This window comes from Salvelinus alpinus, chromosome 38 (genome assembly GCF_045679555.1).
Source record: "Salvelinus alpinus chromosome 38, SLU_Salpinus.1, whole genome shotgun sequence".
Classification (NCBI taxonomy): Eukaryota; Metazoa; Chordata; class Actinopteri; order Salmoniformes; family Salmonidae; genus Salvelinus; species Salvelinus alpinus.
In genome coordinates, this window is record NC_092123.1 from 10,075,583 (window position 1) to 10,093,666 (window position 18,084).

Genomic DNA, 18,084 nt, shown 5'->3' on the forward strand with positions numbered 1-18,084 from the left:
TTAAAAAGAGACCCTTAAACTCAGACTTGGACCACACACCCACTCCACTGAATGGCAGGCTAGTGATTGCTTTGCAATGCTTGCAGTTAGCCACCGATTCCTTCCAAACCACTCATTGTTGAATTTTCAATTTCCAACTTCTGTAATGTTTGTCCAATGAGCACTGATACATTTTATCTATAATTGCTCTTCATATGACTAGGATTTGCCAGTAGATTGTCGACTTGATTCATGATGATGACTGCTAGCTTGCAAAGATTTTGGAAGTATGATGTTGACATCAAAGCTACTGTAGATATGTGATTTGACATCATTTTATCTATGGCCAACGACCTTGAGCCTTCTTGGATGGGCACTTCTAATGTAACTATGACACCACCCAAAGGCCTTGAATTTTCGAGTTCTACCCGCAGAGTTTGCGGTGACGTAGGGTCCCCATGAGTGACAGAACACTGAGCCAATCACAGTGTAACTAGAGAACATTACCAACCCCTACGCTCCGTATTTTCCGCTGGCTGCCCTAGCACCACAGAAAGCAATGAGCTAAGCTGAAACACCTGCATTTTCTTTAGTAAGCTGCCTTACTAAAGAAAAACTAAAGAGACCAAGTTTGTATGCAGCTTTATTAACTCAATTATTTTTATGAAATTACATTGTTTGCAAACTGATATGTGACACATTAATGCCAAAACAACATGCAAAACAGGCAAAACTACTTTTTTGCTAAACAGCCCCATCTGATTGTGTGAAATGTGAAAATAAGTTCTGTTAGTAAAATGTTGAATAAATACAATATCATACGTAGGTGCTAAAAACATGGTTAATTCCATTGACCTGAAAAACACTATTAGAGTGAGATTGGATAAACAACAAAAAAATACACACCTGGGTGTACACATTTTTGTGTACCAAAAATCAACATTCCTGCATTTTCCTGTGATGTTGTCCTTTCCAATGTATACAGTGCATTTAACCCCCATTCCCACAGAGCCAGACTCTAAACCCCTCCAGAATACACACATTACTCGATAACCTAATCCTCACCACGGTTGGACCTTCTTGTCCATCACAAACTGTCCCTGCGGCTCCCCAGCCCCCGCAGGAAGCAGGGCCAGGTAAACGGGGGTGATGGCGCCCTCGTCAGGTGACTTGGTGGCGTTGGGCCCAGCCATATCGGTCCTCACCCAGCCCGGGCAGCATGCATTCAGAAGGATCTGGTCAGCTGGTCTCTCATGCCTCAGCTTGCGGGCGTGGATCCTGGAGAGCACGGTGAGGCCTGTTTTGGACACCCCGTAGGCTGTGTCGGGCCAACCCCCCTGGGAGTGCGCCCCTGCCTGGGCCTCCTGGACAAACCTCTCCATCAGCCCCACCAGCTCCTCCTCTGTGATGTCATTGCTGCGGAACCGGGCCTGGAGTTCAGGGCTGCAGCGGTTCAGGGCGATGGAGCTCATAACACTAGACACGTTCACCACCCTCCCTGAGGACAGACAGACACAAACAACTGTGTTGTTAGTAAAATAAACAGTTACGGTATCTACTGTCAATTGACACAGCAAAATAACCCCATGACTATGAGAGGGTGGGTAATGTGGTTGTGAGGTTCTGTGGCACAGGAAAAACACAGGGTCCTAGAATGTGTATGGTCACAGAACATCATTGTTCTGAAAGTGATGAAACACAATGATGTGTGGTCATAAAAAAGGTCCCTCTGTTCCAGGGGATAGGCTCTACAATCTATTGCTAAGCATCAGTGTTCTAGCTGTCAGTTGGCTTGTTCTAACAGTATTACCTCCTGGTTTGATGATGGGGAGAAACTCATTGCACATGTCTCTTGTGGCAAAGAAGTTCGTTTTGAGAGTCACCTCAGCTTGGGTTCCAAAGGGTGTAGTATCAGCATCTGTAAAATAAACATCAGTCGTCTCTCAGATCAAAGGGGCATCATATAGCATCATTATGGCCAATCATAGTAGCTATTTTATTTTTCCGTTATTTTACCAGGTAAGTTGACTGAGAACACGTTCTCATTTACAGCAACGACCTGGGGAATAGTTACAGGGGAGAGGAGGGGGATGAATGAGCCAATTGTAAACTGGGGATTATTAGGTGACCGTGATGGTTTGAGTGCCAGATTGGGAATTTAGCCAGGACACCGGAGTTAACACCCCTACTCTTACGACAAGTGCCATGGGATCTTTAATGACCTCAGGGAGTCAGGACACCCGTTTAACGTCCCATCCGAAAGACGACACCCTACACAGGGCAGTGTCCCCAATCACTGCCCTGGGGCATTGGGATATGTTTTAGACCAGAGGAAAGAGTGCCTCCTACTGGCCCTCCAACACCACTTCCAGCAGCACCTAGTCTCCCATCCAGGGACTGCCCAGGACCAACCCTGCTTAGCTTCAGAAGCAAGCCAGCAGTGATATGCAGGTGTAACAGGGTTATATTGGTGATTCCCCTTGCCACTTTATTGTTAAGCCAATGGGTCTTTGGTTTTAGTTTTGTCTTGCCTTCACCTACTCAACATGGCATCTTATTGGCTGGTTTGCGTAGCTTGCTTACGAGGGAGGATGTTTCAGTTAGAATCGTCCCAGTGAACAAGCACCAAACCAGCGGTAAGTTGTTGGTTGCAAAGCACTGTACATCAAAAGTGATGATTTAAGTGTACAATTTATATAAATGTGTTTGTAAATGTTATTCGAACATCACACATAAGATGCAGTGTTTTTTGGAGAATATTGGTTGTGCATTTTGGTTGTAAAGAATTCCCGCCAGTACTAGCTAGCAACTTACTGTGTCTGGTGGGGGGGGGTTCATATATTTTGTACAGTGCGTGAGTGCAGAGTTGGATGGTGAGCCGTGCATTGCATGACGTGCAATTTTGTGCTGTTCCTATCAGGTACATTGTTAAAGATATTATATTGTATATTGTAATTGTATTATTTTGGTAACTATATGGCCCCAGTGAACAAGCACCAAACCAGCGTGCGTGAGTGCAGAGTTGGATGGTGAGCCGTGCATTGCATGACGTGCAATTTTGTGCTGTTCCTATCAGAATAAATCTCCATGACTGGTGCTACACTTTGGAGTTCGTGTCGAGGATTGATTGTACACAACGCAAGAAGAGTACTGTTACACAGGGTGGTATGCTATTACATTCTATCAACTTATTTCCGTACTTTTAAAGGCAATCCCAGCATTGTTAATGAGCACATCAAGGCCACCATATTTCTCATTGAAGAAATCTCGGGCCGCGTGCACACTTTCTGGGTCGTTGACGTCAAGCTGTTGGAAGAGGGGTTTCAGCCCTTCAGAATTCAGGCTCTCCACAGCCGCTGTTCCACGGCCAGCATCCCGGCCACTGAGGAAAACATCCCCATTGAATTGCTTGCAAAGCGACCGCACAATTGCAAATCCAATCCCCTTATTGGAACCAGTCACCAGTGCAACTTTTGGCATACCTGAAATGCAAAGTTTACGGGAGAATTAGATTATACCAGAGGTGTATTCATTAGCCAGATTCCGTTGAAAAACGTTATGAGGACCTGGATTTGTCCAATAGAAACTCTCGTTTGCGTTGCAAAACGTTTTTCGTTTGGAGTAGCTACACGGTTTCCATGCCAAAACATTTTGCAACGGAATCCGACTAATGAATACACTCCAGGCAGAGAACCATTTTCTGACAGGGTTTATGACTGACAACTCTAGAGCGCTTTGCTGCTCAAACTAGCGATATGTTCTAATTTGCTAACGTTAGTTAGTTGTGTGCTAAATTGAAGTGACTACTCTAAAACAGAAGCAGTTAAGTTAGTCGATGGTACAGCAGTTTTGATGTACTTACTTTACAGTGGGGGTACTCTTGACGTGTCGTATAGTACTGTCACAGAACTGGCTTCAAACCACTGAGGTTGACACGCTTTAGGCTACTAGCTGGCTTCCGTAACAATAGCAGCCTACTGCGCAGAACCGGAATAACAAACTAAAATGTAGATCTGGGTGAGCATGCGCTGAATTACAAAATCAACTTTTACACAATTATAATATGTCTATGATATGATAATTACTTTTAACATAATTCAATAGACGGATAGAGAGCCTACTGAGAGATACTTGTGACGCCACTGGGTTTGACTAGATGGGATACAGTTTGTATCAGAATTGACTTCTCGTAGCAGGTTAGAATTTACGCTGCAGGTTAGGATAATTAACGTAGCAGGTTAAGGTTAGGAAAACGGTTTGCTAAAATGCACAAAAAGGGGGAATCACCTTTAGACGTAAGTTTGACAAACGGTATCCCCTCTAGCCACGACCGCAACCACATGCTGCTTGCTTGGTCAAACAGTTGTATAAACCCCAAAGTAGTTACGTGAGTTAGCCAGTCGTTTATTTATTGGCCATATGATATACTATCGTTACATATTACTAATGTCAAAACGGGTTTAGCAACAGCATTAGCTAGCCACGAACATCAAAACTACATGTTTACAGTTAAACAACATAACCATGACAGTGAGTTATGGAGGCATGAGTGGGATTATTATCAACATTAGAACACAGGGAGTTTGCCAGTTAATACGAATGCTATGGATCTGATTTCCCATCAAAGCCCATCATCATGACGAGGAAGCAACATGGGAGAAGGGCGAGAAAGAAGAGGCAATGGGAGTGCAGAGAAACAACTGTTCAGTCAGGTGCAAATCATGACTGTCACAACCTCATCATTCTCAAATTGGGTTCATGTTTCTTAGCCTTACCTTGTGGTGCTATTTGTTACCTCTCCAGTGACACTATCTCATGAACCACAGTTTGTGGCTCTAAGAAGATGGCTGCAACAGAGAGGCTTCAGCTCCAAGCTTCTAGTACCTGTACACTTCTCAGGTAGAAATCCTTCAGAGTCAAGATGGATGCCAAAACGTTATACATTTGGATAAAGAGTTGTCTTCTATTCTTCATACATTTCTAACCAGCAGCTTTGTCTTTTTTTCTTTACAGACACAGGACGTGGACTGATGACCTTACAGCCTATCAAGGTTATGAGAATACTTTTACTCTTTTACTTAAAATACAAATTTGGTTCCAGCACGCCTTCAAACTCTTGTTCTGATTGACTTTAGGCTGATGATTTGGTGATCTCCTTACCTGAAAAATGCCTTTTAACTACCTCTACTGTTCTAAGGAGCTACATTGGTGAATACATAGAAAGGTAACGCATACAGACAGCATCACACACACCAAGGGAGTATTCATTAGTCGCACACAGTAGAAACATTTTTGCAGTGGAAACCGTTTACTCAATGCTCTGCAACTTGACATAAAAGCAGAACTCGACAGCTTTTACGTCACGTTGCAGAGTTTTTAGAGTTAACGGTTTCCATTTAAAATGTTCTCTGCTGAGAACTTGATGTTCAAGTCCGGTTCAAATACAAAACTATCTGGTTAAAAAAAAATAGATAAAAATGTATATTTCTGGTTTGTTGATATGTTTCATTAAATCCTCCTAGATGGAAACCGCCTGTGTCTCCTCTCTTAGCCCTCTGTGCTTTCCTCATCTCTGAGAGACATTTTGGCCAACGTGCAGAATGGAAGCCCTACATCGACGTTCTGCCCCAAAAATACACGTGCCCTGCTTACTTCTCAGATGAGGTCATCAACCTGCTGCCGGGGAGTCTGAGTGGGAAGGCCCTGGAGCAGAGAGCCATAGTTCAGGAGCTGCACTCCTCTTCGTTGGACTTCTTCAGCTCCCTCCAGCCTCTCTTCAGTCAGCCCGTAGAGAGTGTGTTCACGTATGATGCACTGCGCTGGGCATGGTGCAGTGTGAACACGCGCACTGTGTACATGGAGCACCAACACAGCCCCTACATGTCCAGGGAGAGAAATGTGTATGCCTTAGCCCCCTACCTGGACCTGCTCAACCACTGCCCAGCCATACAGGTGAGAGCAGTGAGTGCACCTACAATGTAGGAACACACAACTTAGTCATTACTAACCTGGAATCCAAACTGAATTCTGCTCCATTCACTGAAGTGAAACAGCAGTGAAATGGAACAATATTCAGTTTAGATTCCAACAAAAATATAAACGCAACATGTAAAGTGTTGGTTTCATGAGCTGAAATAAAAGATCCCAGAAATGTTCCATATGCACAAAGTTTATTGGTCTCAAATTTTGTGCACAAATGTGTTTACATACCCTGCTAGTGAGCATTTCTCCTTTGCCAAGATAATCCATCCACCTGACAGGTGTGGTATATCAAGAAGCTGATTGAACAGCATGATCCTTACACAGGTTCACCTTGTGCTGGGGAAAATAAAAGGCCACTCTAAAATGTGAAGTTTTGTCACACAACACAATGTCAAAGATGTCTCAAGTTGAGGGAGCGTGCCATTGGCATGCTGACTGCAGGAATGTCTGCCAGAGCTGTTGTCAGAGAATTGAATGTTCATTTCTCTACCATTAGCAGCCTCTAACGTCGTTTTAGAGAATTTGGTAGTACGTCCAACCGGCCTCACAATCTCAAACCACGTGTATGGCGTGGTGTGGGTGAGCGGTTTGCTGATGTCAACATTGTGAACAGAGTGCCCCTCGGTGGCGGTGGGGTTATGATATGGGCAAGCATAAGCTAGGGACAACAAACACAATTGCATTTTATTAATGGCAATTTGAATGCACAGAGATACCGGGACAAGATCCTGAGGCCCATTGTCTTGCCATTCATCCTCCGCCATCACCTCGTGTTTCAGCATGATAATGCACGACCCTATGATGTCGCAAGGATCTGTACACAATTGCTGGAAGCTGAAAATGTCCCAGTTCTTCCATGGCCTGCATATTCAGACGTGTGTATATATATTGACATCTCTGTCTGGTGACAGTTCAAGTTGAAGGTATCAGAGTGAAGTATCAAAATGTACTATGTCCTCAGGTAAAGGCGAGCTTCAGCCATGTGAACAGGTGCTATGAGATCCGTAGTGTCCAAGGCTGCAAGAGGTTCCAGCAGGCTTTTATCTGCTACGGTCCCCATGACAACCAACGTCTCCTGTTAGAGTATGGGTTTGTTGCTCCTGGAAACCCTCACAGTGTGGTGTATGTGGACCAAGGTAAGGAAGGCTAGCTTATTAGTGGGATAAAACGGTACACGGACCAGTTGTTTTCAGCAACGATTATATGTTCATGGTCTCAATCCTAACTTGAGTTCTGCACGCCATTGACATCAATGCATGATGTACGCAAAAGTTAGAGCTCGCACCTCAAGTTAGTTTGACCTTATGTTTGCTGTAATATTTAGTATGCATTTATTACGCTGTCCCTATCCCAATTTCCAACCAATAGAGCCAATTGACTTGTTTCTTTTGGTTATTCATGTGTTTTCCAGTTATCCTTCAACAGTGCATCTGTATAACAGACATAAATCAGCTGGCACAGAAGCTACTCTTCCTGAAGAAAAATGACTTTTTAGCGTAAGTGTTATCAGCATCACAACTTTACTGCTGTCTCGTACAGATGCCAGTATTTACAGTACCATGAGTTCACTTGCTCTCTCTCTCTCTCTCTCTCTCTCTCTCTCTCTAAAACAGAAACTTGACCCTTAGTTTGGATGGGCCCTCCTGGAGACTGATGACCGCCCTCAGGCTGCTGTCACTTAAGACAGAACAATAGTAAGAAATATCATCTTTCCGTTTTATAACACAATCAACAGCAGCTGCAAAACATTCTTAGAGGGGCAATCTGCAGTTCAAAAATAGCAAAGCGGTCACGCCCCAACCACTGCTTAGGTAAACAGCTAAGGGGTGGGGCTGGAGAAATATAACAAATAGGATCCAAGAACTGACCATGTTTTGAGGCTATGGTGTTTTACAATTACATTGTTTTGAAACAGTGTAGAAAACAATCTTATATTTAGTTCTGATTGGTTACAACCGTTGAATTAAGCTCATGAGGCATTTATAAATGATATTATTCTAGAATCAATGGGTATACACAGCATGTGGACACCTGCTCGTCGAACATCTCATTCCAAAATCATGGGCATTAATATGGAGTCGGTCTTCTATTCGTCTGGGAAGGCTTTCCACTCGATGTTGGAACATTGCTGCGGGGACTGGCTTCCATTCAGCCACGAGCATTAGTGAGGTCGGGCACTGATGTTGGGCGATTAGGCCTGGCTCGCAGTTAGCGTTCTTAATCATCCCAAAGGTGTTCGATGGGGTTGAGTTCAGGGCTCTGTGCAGGCCAGTCAAGTTCTTCCACACCGATCTCGACAAACCATTTCTGTATGGACCTCGCTTTGTGCACGGGGGCATTGTCATGCTGAAACAGAAAAGGGCCTTCTCCAAAAACTGTTGACACAAAGTTGAAAGCACAGAATCGTCTAGAAGGTCATAGTTAAGATTTCCCTTTACTGGAACTAAGGGGCCTAGCCCGAACCATGAAAAACAGCCCCAGTTGGCACTATGCATTCAGGCAGGTAGCGTTATCCTGGCATCTGCCAAACCCAGATTCGTCTACCGGACTGCCAGATGGTGAAGTGTGATTCATCACTCCAGACAACTTGTTTCCACTGTCCAGAATTCAATGGCAGTGAGCTTCACAATAACAGCACTTAGTTACCGGGGCAGCTCTAACAGGGCAGAAATTTTACAAACTGACTTGTTGGAAAGGTGGCATCCTATGACAGTACCACGTTGAAAGTCACTGAGCTCTTCAGTATGGGCCATTCTTCTGCCAATGTTTGTCTATGGTGATTGCATGGCTGTGTGCTAAATTGTATACACTTGTCAGCAACGGGTGTGGCTGAAATGTTCAAATCCACTAATTTGATCATGTAGTGTATTTAAATATAAAAGTCCCAAAATGTGTGTACCAATCACAGATCAAGATTGCTTAAATTTGGAATGATTTTGAAGTGTGAATGTGTCTTTCAGCCCTTTTTGGAAGAGTGTCCTCTTGGGGGCGGTGGTGAGCCAGGACAGAGAGGAGTGGAGTGTCGATGCAGCCCTTAGGCTTTGTCACTACCTGATAGTTGACAACACTAGAGCTCTGGACAAGGTACCGTAGGAAAAAGAGACCTGACATTTAAATCCAAAATAGAAAAAAGCCAACCCATAGATGCTCACAAAACATGTCGTGACATAAGGCAAGAGTTATCAGTCTCTAATGGCAGGTAAAATGGTCCTCAGGGTGACCGGATTACCAAGAACTTGAGGTCCATATATAATAGGAAGAATAGTTGGAAACTCTGTCACCCTTAACAAAAAGACAGTATGTATAGTGCCGATCACTTGAAGCCTCAGAGGTAGGATGAAGAATAGATAGTCTGAAATGATACAAGACTAGAGAAAGGACAAAAACTCATGAAGAAGACCAACAGAGGTGAGATATAGGAAGGTCAGAGAGACAAACAGAATTCAGGAGCAGAGGACAAAAATGAATACAGACAAATCGAGAGCAGGAAAGAAATGCGGAGAACAGACACAAAAGCACAAAGAGCGAAGCAGAAAAGCTAAGAAAATCATGAAGACAAGGTACCATAGTTGTGAGTTGCACTTGATACCCATGGCTATATCCATAACATTCAAGTTGAATTGGTTTCAGTTATTCTCCATTGGCCACTTTAACAGATATTTGCACCTACAGACGTAGAGTGGAGCAAGATAATTTAGGATTTTGCTGATGTGCTGATTCTAGGATCTGACAATGAGTTTGTGTTGAGGCTTTATCCTCTGTTTTTCCAGATATCCCAACTAACAAAGAGGGCAGACGCGTCTCTCAAGGAGCAGCTAGCTGTGGTGGAATGTCTACGACGAGAGGAGCAAGGAATTTTGGGTCTTAACCAGAAACAATTGTTGCCAAGCAGACAGAACAGCATGCACAACTTAATATGACGTTACAGAACCAGTCACTTTATTTATCTATCACTGGCTATGCTTCTATGAGGAGACAACCATGTCTGTTTCATTATCAGTGCAATGAATTGGCTCAGCAAAAGGGCACGGTCACTAGCTATGTTTCCATTAACTTGTCCAGTGATTTATTTTTTTGGTCAACATTTTGAACGTTTGCATAGAAAATAGATGCGACAATTGCCTGCTAGGGTGCATTTCCATTGAACTATTTTGTCGATTATAAACCGCTGGACGTATAACATCCCGCCTAAAAAAAACAATTTACAACAAAAATAATAGCAGAAACCTAGTGTAGAATAAAAACGTAGTGGTTCAAGTGTTTCCATTACCCATTTAGGCAAACTGCACACTAATAAATTGACCACAACCTGTATGCCCTCCCACCTATCTGTTTAATGTCTCAGGTAGCCCGCATGGATAGAATGCAATAATCAGGGGCACAACTTTGGTTTTAGAAGTGTTGGGGACATCATTTTTTTATCCGGTTGGATAAACAGCCAACCTGACCGCTCAGAGGCATCGGCATGGTCCTAAAGCACACCGTTGCCTCATTTTGTATTACATTCCAATTCTAAAAATTGTGGTCCATCTTTAGAAAATGTCTCATATCTGCCGTTTCCATTACCCGCCGCAATGATTTTTTTGCTACATTGCTTTTGTTGAATAAACCTGGGTCAATGGAAACCTGTCTATTGATAGGTCAACGACCTCAGACATCAGGGGTACGTTAACGTTTGCTACATTGCGGAACGGTTTGTACTGAATGACACATTTTCTGCAAACTTCTTGTATGTTCTTTAACAGACTTTGAAATACGTTTGCTCCGGTCGGTGGGTTTGCCAGGGTGTGGGTTGAAGCAATGAGTGACGTATTTTTAAAGGACAGCTGTGCATTTTGAACCCACAACCAAACCCTGCCATGTTTTTTGTTGTTTTTCCCCCCAATTGGTCATTCAGTACAGCACGCTTTCTGTTCTATTACGTTATATACTGAATGCAGCCCTGTTAACTCTGGCCAAACACAGTGAGGGTCACTTAACAGAGCGTTGACTGGAAGGACAAACTATTTGGAAGTGACCCGTCTCTCAACACTTCTGATATGCCCTCAGAGAGCGGTACAGGTGGACAATGGTACTTCTCCAATCCCAGAAAGCCTCCAGAAACAGGACATTGTTGTTTCCCCACCTTAGATTAAATAATTTAGCAAGAATTTCTCTGGTCACAAATGACACACGAAAAGCAGTTGCAGTTTATGTAGAATTCAAGCTGGGTCATGTTCAGTAAGGCACCAAACGGAATAAAACTTCTAGGTTCTACTGATGTTTTGATTTCTGTTGCAAATGATTTGCTACGGTGTGTCATACTAAACACCACTGATGTGTTGCTCTGTTGGAGGCTGTAAAAAATGACAATGCTTCATGCTTGAGGGTTAACCAAAGGTTTTTAATAAAAAGACAAGCATCAATGTGTTGAATGTAATTACACTAAGCAGAGCAAACATTAGATAGCCATCTCATTTGATATGTTTTGATCAACTCAGAAACAGACTCTTAGCACATATTTACAGTATACTGGAATGACTGGCAACAAGTGGTATAAAGTACTACTTAAGTTGTTTTTACTCCATACATTTTCCCTGCCAACCAAAAGTACTCGTTACATTTTGAACGCTTAGCAGGACAGGAAAATTGTGAAATTCACGCACTTATCAAGAGAACACGTGGTCATCCCTACTCCCTAAGGTCTGGCGGATTCACTAAGCACATGCATCTTTTGAAAATAATGTCTGAGTGCTGGAGTGTGCCCCTGGCGATCTACATTTTAAAAACAAGAAAATGGTGCCGTCTGCTTTGCTTAATATAAGGAATTTACTTTTGATACTTAAGTATATTTTAGCAATTACATTTACTTTTGATAATTAAGTACATTTAAAACCAAATACTTTTAGACTTCCTCAAGTAGTATTTTACTGGGTGACTTTCACTTTCTATTAAGCTATCTATACTATTACTCAAGTATGACAATTGGGTACTTTTTTCACCACTGCTGGCCACAAATACATAGGAAATATGAGGCAGAATTTGGGAGCCTGTCTTTGACAAGGGGAATGCTGGACCAGAGTGTCTGTCCGCCTCAGAGTTGAATAACCAACCTCTTCCGGACTTGTTTCTTTTGCACCATCTCCATGGAAACTGTGGCATCATACAAAGGCACCGGGTCCTCTAGCTGGGGCCTGCATAAGACAGAGGGCAAAGTGAGCACTGTCCACCAGGATAAACACAAACCAAGAAAAATTTTACAGTATAACCATGCTTATTCAAACATATATATTTTTACTTTTCACCCCTCTCGTGATATCCAATTGGTAGGTACAGTCTTGTCCCATTACTGCAACTCCCGTACGGACGAAGGTCGAGAGCCATGTGTCCTCTGACACACGACCCTGATAAGCCGCACTGCTTCTTGACACACTGCTCGCTTAACCTGGAAGCCAGTCGCATCAACGTGTTGGAGGAAACACTGTACAGCTGGCGACTGAAGTCAGCGTGCATGCGCCCGGCCCGCCACAAGGAGTCGATAGAGCGTAACGGGACAAGGACATCCCGGCCAGCCAAACCCTCCCCCAACCCGGACGACACTGGGCCAATTGTGCGCCGCCTCATGGGTCTCCCGGTCGCGGCCGGCTGCAACACAGCCTGAGATCGAACCCGGGTCTGTAGTGACACCTCTAGCTCTGCGATGCAGTGCCTTAGACCGCTGCGCCACTCGGGAGGCCCTAGCTTATTCACACTTGCACTGCACATACACACTCATTATTGCAGTTCTGTACCTTAAGGTCCCAGTGGAAAGCTTCTCCACTATATCCTTCATGATGTCTGAAATGGAGCATGTAAGGTTAACATGTAACATATTAGCAATTCTATTATCCATGCTCAACCCCTTATATCAGATTTTCATTTCAATATGTTTGTTTCATCTCAATGAATTATAGTTAGGAGATTTTAAAATTCCTGCCCCCTCCAGAGGCTGACCCGGAGGGGCTGGGGTAAGCTAAAGGATACGGAGGTACCTCCCCTGGCGGGCACTGGAAGCCCCCCACACCTCTTCGTTGAGGAAAGACAGGGAGGCGGCCTTCAGGAAGAGGCTGCGGCTATCTGGAGGGTCCAGCTGAGAAACAGAAGAGAGACGAGCTCAGATTAAACCCCAAACAAAGACGTTGTGTACAAACTTGAGCAAATCCACTTGAAGGTCAATGGGAAGACAGATAAACACATTATTACAGGAAACACCATCTAACCCAGATCTCTTCACTACTCCCAACATGACATTGGCAGCGTTCATAGTCTGTTTTTTGCAGTATAATTAACTTCTCAGAAAGCACACATTAATAAGCTGTAACAAACACAAACAATATTTCAATCACCCATCGCAATGTATGAGTGTGACAAGTAGTGATGAATAAATCTTATATGATGATTAGTGGAATTGAACTGCCAAATGGCTGCTCTAATCCAACACGAATGGATGGATGGATAGAATACTTGACTGCCATCTACCTGCAGGTTTTGCTCAGTTGTAACCCAGTGACCTCCGACCCCGAGCAGGGTGATGATGTCATGCTTGTAGGGCAGAAGACACCTGGCCTCTGGCTCCTCCTCATGCAATCTCACTGGAGGGAACACACACACACATCACCACCACCACAATAACTTTGAAGGACACCTCTTAAGCCTGTGTCAATGGTATAAAAACAACAGGGCACAACAGTGAATCCATTTTCCTTCTATTCCTGTTACAAACCTTTACGGTTTTGTGTTAAGATACAAAATCATAGAAGCACACACTCACAGCACTACGATTCATGTTAGACAAAGCTAGCTAGCATAATGGATAACAAACAACCACCTTTGGCCCTACATTGGCTTCTTACCTCCAGAGTCCATGACAATGTCCACCCCTAGACCGCCCGTCTCTTCCAAACAAGAATCCACCAGGTCTACCTTGGAATCCCACACACCTATCACCCTGGCTAGACACAGGACAGGGAAAACCCTTATGAAGGCTACACGCCAAAAAGTGTACCAACAATAAATAAGCATTTTTGGTACTCCATTTCCATTGCCCTCCAAGAGGACACACACAAGACTTACCTACAAGTGACTCTCGCACTCCTAGAATGCGTGATTTGAGTGGAAAAGTGACAGAGGAAACAGAGAGCATAGACTAGGATTAAATACTACGGGCCAGTTTCCCAGTGAATTTCCATCTAGCATGCTTTTCAGTCCGGGACTAAGCTTAACCTGTGTCTGAGAAACCGGCCCTGTGCGTTGCTGTCAGAACTTTACTACTGTATTTTTCATGATGAGAGTGGTTTAGGTAACGGATAATAACGCTGTCTCTTCGCATCCGTTATTACCCGGTTGCATTAATTTACAATCATCAACTTCCAACACCTTCTCTACTGTGACACCGCTACTCTAGTTACACACACACGTTGGCCCCCTCCCTGTTCTCACCGACGCTGGGCCGAAGCTGCTCCAGGAACTTCTGGTCTTCGGAGGACAGGGCTGATGCCAGTACTTTAACTCCATGGTAGTGGGCCAGCTGGATGGACAGAACTCCCAAGGGCTGAAAGGTATAAACAGCCAAAATTGCAGTTAGTAGTCTTGTTCTCTTAATAGTAGCACACCATTTCTCTTTAAGATTCTTTGCTGACATCTTCTTGTGATGTCCAACTATGGATTTATACCGTGCCATTGAATGCTCAGATGAGGGGCCACTATGGGGAAATACCTACACTGGCTCCGTCCAGCACCAGCAGAGTGTGCCCGGATGCCATACGGGCTAGGGTATGGAGGGCTGTATAGGCGCGCAGTCCATCCCGAATGGCCCCTGCCGCCTCCACCCAGCTCAACTTCTCTGGCTTCTGCACTGGTGAGCGAACACAAGTCACTCATTATTGCAGAAGAAACAATTACTTAATTTGTACCAACAAATCCCTTTATTACTTTGTTAATTTGTACCAACAAATACTAATAGATGCTATAGATGTACTCTTGCGTAACTTTTGGATGTGTGCAACATACCAAGATGATGCTCGTTGATGACAACAGCATAGCACAAACCAGACATTGCTGTATCCAAGGGCAGAATTCCTGTCATGTGGAAGAAGGGAAAAGCAAAGTCTAGATAAATACACAATGGTCATATCCAAAAATTATAAAAAGGGAAGGGTCTTTCAATAGGTTATCGGGAACATTGCCGTTGACAATGTCAAAATGATCAAAATAAGGGGATGTTTTGAAGCTCTATGATTTATCCTTATGTAGCAGGTTCAGATCCCACCTGTAACATTTACCTACAACTTCATCATCAGGTTGGAAAAAGGTCACCTTAGGCCCAACTGAAAACAGAACAAAAACATTGCAAAAGATTAAAGCTTTGCTCCAAAAGTATAGTTCATTGTGTAATTAACATCAAAGTGATAAACAAGATCAATTAGTGAATATTCTGTTTACCTTGGAGGACGATCCCAACAATCTCCCTCCCTACTGGCACCAGGTCCCTTTGGAACTTTAGATCCTCGTGGAGCTAACCAGAGGAGAGAGGGTAAGGAAATGTGACAAGTAGCCCATACAGCCATACATGCTGTGTGGTCATGTAAGGCAGGCCTATCCTATAGCAACACTGACCAAAAGCAACACACATACTTTGGTCTAAAATATATATATATATAAAACAAAATACAGGGGCTGATACTTATTTTCAGCAGCATATTGAAAGTGACAACAGTAAGTCTTGTCCATTATGACTGAGAAAGTAGGGCTATTGCTAGGTCTATATAGTCAACATTGACAATACAATGAGTAGAACACACATTTACACTTACTTTTATATCCAGTGGACTAAGGGCACATGCCTTCACTTGCACTTTGACCTGGTTGCTACCGAGGGCACTGGGTACATTCTGCGACATGTTGAAAAGACAATCAGTGAGTTTGTCAGACAGAAAACTAGCGTTATGAGCCTTCCTGATAAAATTGTTGGCATGCTAGACTAAAGTGACAGCTACATTATTATGCTGGGCACTCACCGTTTCCTGGATGACAAATTTCGCCTCTGCAGCGGTTTCACCCAGTTTACAGTAAAGCCCTTTCATGGTGGAAAAACTGTCAGCAGGTGAAATTCACGCGCAATAAAAGCAACTAACGTTAGCTAGCAATGCTGTTTGTTTACCTGTGCATTGAGAGTAGAAACTTGTACTGCCAAAATTCTTGTTAAACCATGTCAATGAGTTTGCAGATATCTTACAAAACAAATACATGTCATTTTGGACATATGATATTAGTTAACGGTCTTCGGGTTAAAAGAAAATGGGCAGAAAGTTAGCTAACTACATGCATCAACAAATATTTGTATGTTTTCCTTTAGTTCCTCTGTACGCCCAAAAATGTTGATACCGCGAGGTTGACTTAAGCTGGCCATTGGTCTTTTGATTTATCGCGTTCACAAAATTCATTGTCAATCAGCGATTATAGTCCAATAGGGCACTTCCATCACATTTGTGCTATTTGTGATTAGTACAATTTTACGTCGATCATATTATATCGTTCGCTGATTGGCCAGATACTGCCGATACTCAGAAAACTCAACATCTCGCGGTAGTACCCCATTTCCCAATTTGCTTAGCCTTACGGCGGGTCCATGGTGGAAGGGAATTTGGAATTAAAGGGAAAATATCTCGCTAAATCGACCATTCGATTTTATCTTATAAGTAACACACAGTACCTTAGCTTATCAATTATTTAAGAATGGAAAACGAATGACGAGGTAAGAAAAATATGGTAATCAATCAGTACAAATTTGGAAGAATTTCTGGCTAGCCTGGCTCGCGCTAGCTGGTAACAGTAGCTGGTAGGGGGCAGACAAGACGGTCGGTAGGAAATCGCTGCACTGCACTTATCAACCCATTTCGTGTTATTAGCTAGCTGACCAGTCAGATGCCATTGTATGAATTTTAGTGGATGATGTTTCCAAGGTTCCTTACCTTGCCAACTAGCTAACCAAGTTCATTTGTGTTGAATGTGATGTTAAGCAAGGCAATTAGTATGTGCATTAACGTCAGTTAGCAACCAGTCAGATTAATAAGACTGTTATGCACAATTAATTGGTAAGTTATATACGGGCTGAAACATTTGTGTGCAAAATAGTGTAAATGTTCCTTACAAAACAGAATGTTGTATATTTGAACTTATTCTACCGGTTGCCTGTGTGGTTTGTCCTTCCCTTCAGCTGCTCTTAATTTGAGACAAAATATCCACAGGAAAGTATTGTTTACCCGACTGTTTAGAGAGCAGGTAGGTAGCTACATATATTATTATATGGTTGGGTTCGTCACCGAGGTAAAGGTCGTTTTATATTTGATATTCGGTTCTCTCGTCAATAGATATTGACCCAAGCATGCCATGACAATGGAAATTGTATATCAGGGGAGGATAGAGAACAATCCACGCTTTTTGTGTGAATTTTGTTGCATCTTCCCCTGATTCAGAATATACCATGTTCGTTGCCATGGCATGCTTGGCTCCATAGCTATTGATGAGAGAGAACTGAATATCGAATATAAAACTAATTTTACCTAGGTGACTAACTGAACCATATACCTACCTACTGCTAAAAAGTTGGGTAAATAATAAACAATTCTTTCCTGTGGATATTTCCCTCAAATTTCAAGCAGCTGAAGGACAAACTGCACAGACAACCGGTAGAATAAGTTTCAATGTCATTTCATGCAACATTCTGGTTTGTAAGGAACATTTTACAAGATTTTTCACAAAAATGTGTCTGGCTGTATATAACAATTAATGATGTATTACAGCCTGAATTTTCAGACAGCCTGAATTTTCAGACTAGCTAACAACCAATCATATAAGCCAACCGGCTTATAGACTGATGAGCTAGCTAACGAAGCTGCATTGACAGTTAGCTGCCAGTTAGCTTGCTAGCTAGGTATGCTTTATTTTGTGATGTGGGCTCTTAAGAATTTAAATATTATGCTTAGCTTCAATAGGAATGACATGGCCATAGCTTTGTCTTTGCAGTAGAAAAGAAGGCTCTGGACCTGGCCATATCTAACAAGAACTGTGCTGTGCCCTTGCCCTGACATCATTAGTCTTGCACAG

At 43.0% G+C, this 18,084-nt stretch overlaps 4 protein-coding genes across 15 annotated transcripts in view; 2 read left to right on the forward strand and 2 right to left on the reverse strand.

Annotated features, from left to right (window-relative positions):
* Nucleotides 1-609: 609 nt before the first annotated feature.
* Nucleotides 610-3,944, reverse strand: cbr1 (carbonyl reductase 1). The gene is made up of 4 exons (XM_071387765.1): nt 3,842-3,944; nt 3,180-3,461; nt 1,790-1,897; nt 610-1,477 (listed from the first exon to the last, which is right to left on the reverse strand). Exons 2-4 carry the CDS (start codon nt 3,457-3,459, stop codon nt 1,041-1,043), a joined length of 825 nt encoding a protein of 274 aa, XP_071243866.1. The 5' UTR covers nt 3,460-3,461; nt 3,842-3,944; the 3' UTR covers nt 610-1,040.
* setd4 (SET domain containing 4) lies at nt 3,858-11,366 on the forward strand. 4 transcript variants are annotated; one of them, XM_071387757.1, is made up of 11 exons: nt 3,858-3,996; nt 4,607-4,691; nt 4,783-4,878; nt 4,993-5,030; nt 5,115-5,203; nt 5,502-5,931; nt 6,923-7,097; nt 7,373-7,457; nt 7,575-7,655; nt 8,922-9,045; nt 9,732-11,366. In XM_071387757.1, the coding sequence occupies exons 2-11, from the start codon at nt 4,616-4,618 to the stop codon at nt 9,879-9,881; spliced, it is 1,344 nt and encodes a 447-aa protein (XP_071243858.1). In that variant the 5' UTR covers nt 3,858-3,996; nt 4,607-4,615; the 3' UTR covers nt 9,882-11,366. The 4 variants fall into 4 exon arrangements, with proteins under 4 accessions (XP_071243858.1, XP_071243860.1, XP_071243861.1 ...); XM_071387759.1 differs by having other exon boundaries at nt 4,806-4,878; XM_071387760.1 differs by lacking the exon at nt 5,115-5,203 and having other exon boundaries at nt 4,806-4,878; nt 5,639-5,931.
* Nucleotides 11,324-16,363, reverse strand: cryzl1 (crystallin, zeta (quinone reductase)-like 1). Of its 4 annotated transcripts, XM_071387761.1 has the most exons (14): nt 16,139-16,362; nt 15,996-16,054; nt 15,792-15,869; nt 15,421-15,493; nt 15,261-15,305; nt 14,989-15,057; nt 14,700-14,833; nt 14,419-14,530; nt 14,053-14,073; nt 13,833-13,931; nt 13,459-13,571; nt 12,964-13,069; nt 12,732-12,777; nt 11,324-12,134 (listed from the first exon to the last, which is right to left on the reverse strand). In XM_071387761.1, the coding sequence occupies exons 1-14, from the start codon at nt 16,224-16,226 to the stop codon at nt 12,035-12,037; spliced, it is 1,143 nt and encodes a 380-aa protein (XP_071243862.1). In that variant the 5' UTR covers nt 16,227-16,362; the 3' UTR covers nt 11,324-12,034. The 4 variants fall into 4 exon arrangements, with proteins under 4 accessions (XP_071243862.1, XP_071243863.1, XP_071243864.1 ...); XM_071387762.1 differs by lacking the exon at nt 14,053-14,073 and having other exon boundaries at nt 16,139-16,363; XM_071387763.1 differs by having other exon boundaries at nt 15,996-16,354.
* A 224-nt stretch (nt 16,364-16,587) lies between these two features.
* itsn1 (intersectin 1 (SH3 domain protein)) overlaps nt 16,588-18,084 on the forward strand; it is a 65,656-nt gene continuing 64,159 nt past the window's right edge. For all 6 annotated transcript variants that reach the window (XM_071387352.1, XM_071387354.1, XM_071387356.1 and 3 more), the window contains exon 1: nt 16,588-16,732. The gene's annotated coding sequence lies outside the window, so the exon portion shown is untranslated. The remainder of the gene's footprint in view (nt 16,733-18,084) is intronic.

Bases quoted from the DNA above. Each gene is read 5' to 3' on its own strand.
- cryzl1 (XM_071387761.1), bottom strand. From the start codon at position 16,226: ATGTATTTGTTTTGTAAGATATCTGCAAACTCATTGACATGGTTTAAC. The intron at 15,058-15,260 runs GTAAATGTTACA...TCCACATGACAG, and splicing joins ACCTGATGATGAAGTTGTAG to GAATTCTGCCCTTGGATACA. The intron at 13,932-14,052 runs GTAAGTCTTGTG...TCCTGTGTCTAG, and splicing joins AGTGCGAGAGTCACTTGTAG to CCAGGGTGATAGGTGTGTGG.
- cbr1 (XM_071387765.1), bottom strand. From the start codon at position 3,459: ATGCCAAAAGTTGCACTGGTGACTGGTTCCAATAAGGGGATTGGATTT. The intron at 1,898-3,179 runs GTACGGAAATAA...TTTATTTTACAG, and splicing joins TGCTGGGATTGCCTTTAAAA to ATGCTGATACTACACCCTTT. The intron at 1,478-1,789 runs GTAATACTGTTA...GTCTGTCCTCAG, and splicing joins CCCCATCATCAAACCAGGAG to GGAGGGTGGTGAACGTGTCT.
- setd4 (XM_071387757.1), top strand. From the start codon at position 4,616: ATGACGAGGAAGCAACATGGGAGAAGGGCGAGAAAGAAGAGGCAATGG. The intron at 5,204-5,501 runs GTAACGCATACA...AAATCCTCCTAG, and splicing joins ATTGGTGAATACATAGAAAG to ATGGAAACCGCCTGTGTCTC. The intron at 9,046-9,731 runs GTACCGTAGGAA...CTGTTTTTCCAG, and splicing joins ACACTAGAGCTCTGGACAAG to ATATCCCAACTAACAAAGAG.